Below are 8047 nucleotides of genomic sequence, written 5' to 3'. Positions count from 1 at the left end.
AAAAAAAAAAAAAAAAAAAAAAAAAAAAAAAAAAAAAAAAAAAAATATGTGAGCCTGCTCCAAAGGGGGTGAGCTTGTAGACTGCCTTCCCATATACTGATTACCTGGCCTTTTCCTTCCCCAACCAGCCCATGGGTCCCTGTAGTTGAACCCACTGTGCACACTCACCTGTTTCCACATCGTTGGCATTGGCTGAGTCCCTCAGTCTCTTCAGAGCTGTAAAGAGAGTAACATGCTAGTTTAAAAAAAAACAGTCATTGGGGCCGGGCGCAGTGGCTCACGCCTGTAATCCCAGCACTTTGGGAGGCCGAGGCGGGTGGATCACGAGGTCAGCAGATCGAGGCCATCCTGGCTAACACGGTGAAACCCCGTCTCTACTAAAAATACAAAAACTTAGCCGGGCGTGGTGGCGGGTGCCTATAGTCCCAGCTACTCGGGAGACTGAGGCAGGAGAATGGCGTGAACCCCGGAGGCGGAGCCTGCAGTGAGCCGAGATCGCGCCACTGCACTACAGCCTAGGCGACAAAGCGAGACTCCGCCTCAAAAACAAAAAAAACAAAAAAAAAACAGTCATTGGCTGGGCGTGATGACTCACGCTTGTAATCCTAGCACTTTGGGAGGCCGAGGCAGGCAGATCACTTGAGGCCAGGAGTTCAAAACCAGCCTGGACAACATGGTGAAAGCCCGTCTCTACTAAAACTACAAGAAAATTAGCCGAGTGTGGTGGCGCATGCCTGTAATCCCAGCTACTCTGGAGGCTGAGGCAGGCGAATCGCTTGAACCCAGAATGTGGAGGTTGCAGTAAGCCAAAATCATGCCACTGCACTCCAGCCTGGGTGACAGAGTGATACTCTGTCTTAGAAAACAAAAACAAAAACAAAAAAATAGCCATCTAGCCGGGTGTGGTGGTGTGCGCCTGTAATACCAGCTACTTAGGAGGCTGAGGTAGGAGAATGGGTTGAAGCCAGAAGGTGGAGGCTACAGTGAGCTGAGATTACATCACTGCGAGACAAAGCGAGACTCTGTCTCAGGGGAAAAAAAAAAAAAAAAAAAAGCTATGATGGCCGGGCATGGTGGTTCATGCCTATAATCCCAGTACTTTGGGAGGCCAAGGCAGGTAGATCACTTGAGGCTAGGAGTTCAAGACCAGCCCAGCCAATAGGTGAAACCCCATCTCTACTAAAAATACAAAAATAGCCAGACGTGGTGGTGACCCACGCCTGTAATCCCAGAACGTTGGAAAGCCGAGGCGGGCAGATTGCCCGTGCTCTAGAGTTTGAAACCACCCTAGGCAACATGGTGAAACCTTGTCTATAGCAAAATACAAAAAATTAGTTGGGCATGGGGGTGCACACCTATAATCCCAGCTACTTGGGAGGCTCAGGCAGGAGAATCGCTTAAGCCCAGGAGGCAGAGGTTGCAGTGAGCCAAGATTGTGCCACTGTACTCCAGCTTGGGCAACAGAGTGAGACTGTCACAAAAAAAAAAAAAAAAGGCAAAAAAAAAAAGGCAAAAAAAAAAAAGGCGAAAATAAAAAAAAAAGGCCGAGTGCAGTGGCTCACGCTTGTAATCCCAACAGTTTGAGAGGCCAAGGTGGGTGGATCACGAGGTCAGGAGTTTGAGACCAGCCTGGCCAGTAAGGTGAAATCCTGTCTCTACTAAAAATACAAAAATTAGCCAGGCATGGTGGTGCATGCCTGTTATCCCAACTACTCGGGAGGCTAAGGCAGGAGAATCGCTTGAACCTGAGAGCCAGAGGTTGCAGTGAGCCAAGATTGTGCCACTGCACTCCAGCCTGGGCGACAGATGAGACTCCGTCTCAAAATAAATAAATAAATACATAAATAAGTAAAATAAAATAAAAATAAATAAATAAATAAAATAAAAATACAAAGAGTAGGCAGGTGTGGTGGTGCATGCCTGTAATCCCAGCTACTTGGGAGGCTGAGACACAAGAATCACTTGAGCCCAAAATCACCCCACGGCACTCCAACCTGGGTGGCAGAGCAACGCTCGATCTCAAAAAAAAAAAAAAAAAGAAGGAAAGAAAACATATTTCTAAATCTTAGGTTAAATTCTAACTTAAATCTATCTAACATGGTAAAACCCTCTCTCTACTAAAAATACAAAAACTAACTGGGTGTGGTGGTGTGGGCCTGTAGTCCCAGCTACTTGGGAGGCTGAGGCAGTAAGCCAAGATTGCACCACTTGCACAGCAGCCTGGGTGGTAAAGTGAGACTCTGTCTTCAAACAAGAAAAGAAAGACAGTGCCCCGGGAACAAGGAGGAACTTGAAATGAGGCAGAGCTAGTACAAAGGCCACATGCTCCTGCAAATCCTCCAACTTTTTTTGGAACCAGATTTCCTCTCTATCACTTGTAGTCGCAGGGTGACCTTGAGCAAGCTAGTTAACCCCGCTGGGCCTCAGGTCTATCATCTGCACAACAAGGCTGAGTTGTTCTGCCAGCCCTGAGTTATTGTAAATGATTTACATGGAAGCTCTTTGTGAGCTGGTTACACAGATCATCTTATATTCTCCTTCAAAGTAGGTCGTTCCCAAATGATTTGCCTAAATTTGGTATTTCCTAAGCAGAAAGTTTTTCCCCCTCCAATGGCTAATGAAAAGCAATGTTTTTGTCATTGGAGATATGGTCAAAAATTGCAATTCAGATACATAACAATTCCTTGCTTTCATACAGCACTGTACAGTCTATACAACACTTCCAAATTCTTAATCTTTGCGACATGACGAAAATATGGCTAGTCATAGCCAGTCCTGGAAGAAATCCCGAAAGTCCCCATTCTTAATCTCTCAGTGCCTGGGTTTCCGTTTCACCCATGTAATATAGAAGACAATATGGTAGATATACCAGAGCAGGAGTTTGAGTCGGGCTGACCCAGATTCTAATATCAGCAAACAGCCACTTGCTACGTGACCTGGAATAAGACAATTTCTCTGAGCCTCAGTTTCCTCTTCAGTAAAATGGGAAGAATTTCTATATCTCAAAGAGTTCTTGTGAGGACAAATGATCATGTATCAGCATGTTTGGGGCACAACAAAAGCAGCATAACAACTAAACATCCATTACCTTACTTAACTCATCCCATTTTACGAATGAGAAAACTATGGCTGAGGCCAGGCCAATGGCTCATGTCTGTTATGCCAGTACTTTGGGAGGCCGAGGAAGGTGGATCACCTGAGGTCAGGAGTTCAAGACTAGCCTGGCCAACATGGCGAAACCCCATCTCTACTAAAATTACAAAAATTAACTGGGGGTGGTAGCGGGCACCTGTAACCCCAGCTACTCGGGAGGCTGAGGCAGGAGAATCGCTTGAACCCGGGGGGCGGAGGTTGCAGTGAACCGAGATCACGCCACTGCACTCCAGCCTGGGCAACAGAGAGAGACTCCGTCTCAAAAAATATAATAATAATAATAATAAATAAAATAAAATAAAAAATAAAAAAATTTAAAAAGTAAACTAAAGTTGAAAGGGTCTATCATTTGCCCTAAGGTCTTAACGTGGTAAAGGAGTCCAAGTCCGTGCATTTAAACAAGCTGATACGACTTGGCTGCAGGTTCTGGCCTCCCCTCTCCCTGATAATAAGTGTTCTCCAGTACCTCATTTTATTATCCACCAATAAGTGTTCCGAGTCATGGGAAGTTTCCATTCAGAAATTCCCCAGTGAGAGAAGTCTGGGGTGACTGTCTCAGAGCAGGAAGACTTTTTTAAAAACCATCATCACCGTCATTACTGAAAGGAGACTCGAGGGTCAGTGTGGCCCTCAGCGCAGACGTCGGGGGACCGCGACTGAGGGTCGGGGGCGACCAAAGCGCCGCCAGCCGTCCTCCAAAGCCCCGCCCCTCATCCGGGTTGCTCCGCCCCGGGCCCCCGCGCCGCTCGCGCCGCTCACCGTGCACCTCCTTGCCCGTGGGCCCGAGCCGCCGGTGGGGCCTGGCGGCGCGCCTCAGTCGGCCGGCGGGGATCTTGCAGCGCAGCTCGTCGCGCGGCTCCGCATCCTGCTGCCACAGAACATGCAGGTAGCGCAGCGGCGACTGGGCCCCGCCGGACGCTCGGCCCGAGAGGCCCGCGCCGCCGCCCAGCGCAGACCCGAAGTCGGCGAAGGAGAAGAGGCCCTCAGCGCCCGTCAGCGGCTCCGGCGCCACCGCGCACTCGCCCTCCGAGCTCGAGTGGCCCGAGCGCCGCTCGTCGTCCGCGTCCCCGGCGGCGGCTGCCATGGCAACGGCTCCGCGCGGGCCTGGCCGCCGGAGCCTCGTTCCCGATCGACCAACGGACCTACTTCCCTCCTATCTGAGTCGCGCTGTCAGCTAGCGGGCGGGCTGGCCGGGCCTGAAACCACGGCAACCGAGCCGGGGTGGGCTCAGGCCGAGCCGTAGCGGCGAACCAATGACGACCCTTCCAGCTTAAACCCCTCCCAAAACCAATCGGAAAGGGAGGGCACAGTATAAGCAGGATAATTGGACAGGATTTCCGGCAACGTGACTGACAGACATAATAACCAATCATAAACTTAAAGTGACTGGCTTTCGCGGTACGTCGCTACCGGAGCCCGTAAAATGGGATTTCAGACACTTTTTTTTTTTTTTGGAGTCTCACTCTGTCGCCAGGTTCGCGATCTTGGCTCACTGCAACCTCCGCCTCCTGGGTTCAAGCGATTCTCCTGCCTCAGCCTCCCGAGTAGCTGGGACTACAGGCGCGCGCCATCACCCTTAGCTAATTTTTTTATTTTTAGTAGAGATGGGGTTTCACTATATTGGCCAGGATGGTCTCGATCTCTTAATCTCGAGATCCGCCCACCTCGGTCTCCCGAAGTGCTGGGATTACAGGCGTGAGCCACCGCGCCCGGTCTCTTTTTTTCTTTTTCCTCTCCATTTCTCGGTCTAACGAAAGAACAAGCAGATACCTTAGCCAATCAGATTAAGATGATTTGCAGGCACTCACAAAGGAAAATGAAGAAGCCACGCTATTCATGTAGATAGATATAGATGTTGTAAATCAATGAACGCAAAAAAAAAAAAAGAAAGAAAGAAAGAAAAAAAGAACTTCCCACAAATGCATAATGTACGTGGGAAAGGGAAAATGTGTTGAAATTTGGAGATATCACTACAAACTGTGAGTCATAGTGTCTAAATGCAATGGATTTCCTTTAGTCAGAGTTCTCTAGGTAACCCCGACGTAGATAGCTGATTTACAAAGATTTGTAATACAAAGTGATTACATTAGAGCAATAGCTTAGTTCGACAGCCAGTCACTGAGCCAGTTGACTGCCAGGTCCTGGACACAGGATCAGACTTGGTGCCCCTGAGATGCTCACAGTCCAATGGGAGGAGACCAGGAAACAAATAAGTGTTCCTCAAGCAACATTTCATGGGTGCACCTTTTCGTAAAACTTCTCACAATCCCGTACCCCACAAACACTTCTATAAAGTAGACAAGAAGGACTGTCCCTATTTTATAGATGAGTTGAAAAGCAGAGAGAAGAGACTCATTCACTGTTGCCCAGCTCTCATGGGACCAGGTCTTGTGTCCAGGCAAAAGTTTTTGCCATATATAAACCCTCTCACTCAACCCAGTTAAAATGTAATCTTTCAGCCGGGCATGGTGGGTCACGCCTGTAATCCCAGCACTTTGGGAGGCCAAGATGGGCAGATCACAAGGTCAGGAGTTCAAGACAAGCCTGGACAACATGATGAAACCCCGTTTCTACTAAAAATACAAAAATTAGCCGGGTGTGGTGGTGCATACCTGTAATCCTAGCTACTCAGGAGACTGAGACAGGAGAGTCGTTTTAACCTGGGAAGCAGAGGTTGCGGTGAGCTGAGATTGTGCCATGGCAGTCCAGCCTGGGTGACAGAGCGAGACTCCATCTCAAAAAAAGAAAAAAAGAAAAAAATCTCTTACAATTGGAAAAGCACTTCCAGAATTTTCAGTGTTTGCAGGTCGCCATTGTGAGGTTTATCATTATTCTATATGGAGAAAAATGCTATGTTTATTTGTACTCTCCTCGTCTGCCCCATAATGGATAAAGTGCTGAGACAGGATCTCTCACTGTCACTCAGGCTGGAGTGCAGTGGTGTGATCACAGCTCACTGCACTCGAGCTTTCCTCCCCACCTCAGCCTCCTGAGTAGCTGGGACCACAGACGTGTATCACCATGCCTGGCTAATTTTTTTTTTGATTTTTTTGCCGACATAGTCTCACTTTGTTGTTCAGGCTAGTCTTGAACTCCTTGCCTCGAGGGATCCTCCTGCCTCTGCATCCCAAAATGCCGAGATTACAGGCGTGAGCCACAGTGCCTAAGCCCCAATTTTTTTTTTTTAAGATGGGGTCTTACTATATTGCCCAGGCTGATCTTGAACTCCTGAGCTCAAGTGCTCCTCCCACCTTGGCCTCCTAAAGTGCTGGCATGAGCCACCACATTCGGCCCAGTGAAAATCTTCTGACTGGCCAGGCACGGTGGCTCACGCCTATAATCCCAGCACTTTGGGAGGCCGAGGCAGGTGGATCACAAGGTCAGGAGATTGAGACCATCCTGGCTAACACCGTGAAACCCCATCTCTACTTAAAATAAATAAATAAATTAATAAAATAAAATAATAAAATAAATAAATAAATTAGCTGGGTGTGGTGGCGGGCGCCTGTAGTCCCAGCTACTCGGGAGGCTGAGGCAGGAGAATGGTGCAAACCCGGGAGGTGGAGCTTGCAGTGAGCCAAGATCGCACCACTGCACTCCAGTCTGCCTGGGTGACAAAGCAAGACTCCGTCTCAAAAAAAAAAGAAAATCTTCTGACTTCACAACTCCTTCTCAAATGTCATGAACATTTTGAGAATTGTTGTCAAATTGGAGCAATCTGTATCAAATTCCTGTCATATATGGGCTATAAGATTTCAGGTAATTTCTTTTCTTTTTTTTCTTTCTTTTCTTTTCTTTTTTTTTTTCTTTTGAGGCGGAGTTTTGCTCTTGTTGCCCAGGCTGGAGTGCAGTGGTGCGACCTCAGCTCACTAGAACCTCCGCCTCCTCGGTTCAAGTGATTCTCCTGCCTCAACCTATAGCTGGGACTACAGGCATATGCCACCATGCCCGGCTAATTTTGTATTTTTAGTAGAGATGAGGTTTCACTATGTTGGCCAGGCTGGTCTCAAACTCCCGACCTCAGGTGATCCATCTGCCTTGGCCTCCCAAAGTGCTGGGATTACAGGTGTGAGCCACGGTGCCAGGCCTTGGAGAAAGGTTATTATCATTTATTTATTTTATGTATGTATTTATTTTTTGAGACGGAGTCTCGCCGTGTTGCCCAGGCTGGAATGCAGTGGTGTGATCTCGGCTCACTACAACCTCCACCTCCCGGGATCAAGCCATTCTCCTGCCCCAGCCTCCCAAATAGCTGGGATTACAGGCGCGTGCCTCTAGGCCCAGCTAATTTTTGTATTTTTTTTTTTTAGTAGAGGCGGGGTTTCACTATATTGGTCAGGCTGGTCTCAAACTCTTGACCTCGTGATCCGCCAGCCTTGGCCTCCCAAAGTGCTGGGATTACAGGCGTGAGCCACGGCGCCCAGCCACTGGTTGTTATCATTTAAACTAGAAACTGGCCGGGCGCGGTGGCTCACGCCTGTAATCCCAGCACTTTGGGAGGCTGAGACGGGTGGATCATGAGGTCAGGAGATCAAGACCATCCTGGCGAATACGGTGAAACCCCAGCTCTACTAAAAATACAAAAAAAAAGGCCGGGCGCGGTGGCTCAAGCCTGTAATCCCAGCACTTTGGGAGGCCGAGACGGGCGGATCATAAGGTCAGGAGATCGAGACCATCCTGGCTAATACGGTGAAACCCCGTCTCTACTAAAAAAAACAAAAAACTAGCCGGGCGAAGTGGCGGGTGCCTGTAGTCCCAGCTACTTGGGAGGCTGAGGCAGGAGAATGGCGTGAACCCGAGAGGAGGAGCTTGCAGTGAGCTGAGATCCGGCCACTGCACTCCAGCCCGGGCGACAGAGCAAGACTCCGTCTCAAAAAAAAAAAAAAAAAAAAAA

At 48.7% G+C, this 8047-nt stretch overlaps 1 protein-coding gene across 4 annotated transcripts in view; it reads right to left on the bottom strand.

Moving 5' to 3' along the window:
- The window catches only part of ANKRD54 (ankyrin repeat domain 54), a 25929-nt gene that overhangs the window by 15761 nt on the left and 2121 nt on the right, over window positions 1-8047 (bottom strand). For 2 of the 4 annotated variants that reach the window (XM_025398913.1, XM_025398916.1), the window contains exons 1-2: window positions 3913-4446; window positions 169-216 (exon numbers count right to left, since the gene is read on the bottom strand). In XM_025398913.1, the coding sequence (XP_025254698.1) occupies window positions 169-216; window positions 3913-4237 (373 nt within the window). In that variant the 5' untranslated portion in view covers window positions 4238-4446. Of the gene's footprint in view, window positions 1-168; window positions 217-3619; window positions 3885-3912; window positions 4447-8047 lie in introns of those variants that run through there. The other 2 variants (XM_025398917.1, XM_025398915.1) reach the window with 2 other exon arrangements.

Source organism: Theropithecus gelada, chromosome 10, assembly GCF_003255815.1.
Source record: "Theropithecus gelada isolate Dixy chromosome 10, Tgel_1.0, whole genome shotgun sequence".
In the NCBI taxonomy this organism is placed as follows: Eukaryota; Metazoa; Chordata; class Mammalia; order Primates; family Cercopithecidae; genus Theropithecus; species Theropithecus gelada.
This window is presented reverse-complemented; position numbering and strand designations above follow the sequence as displayed.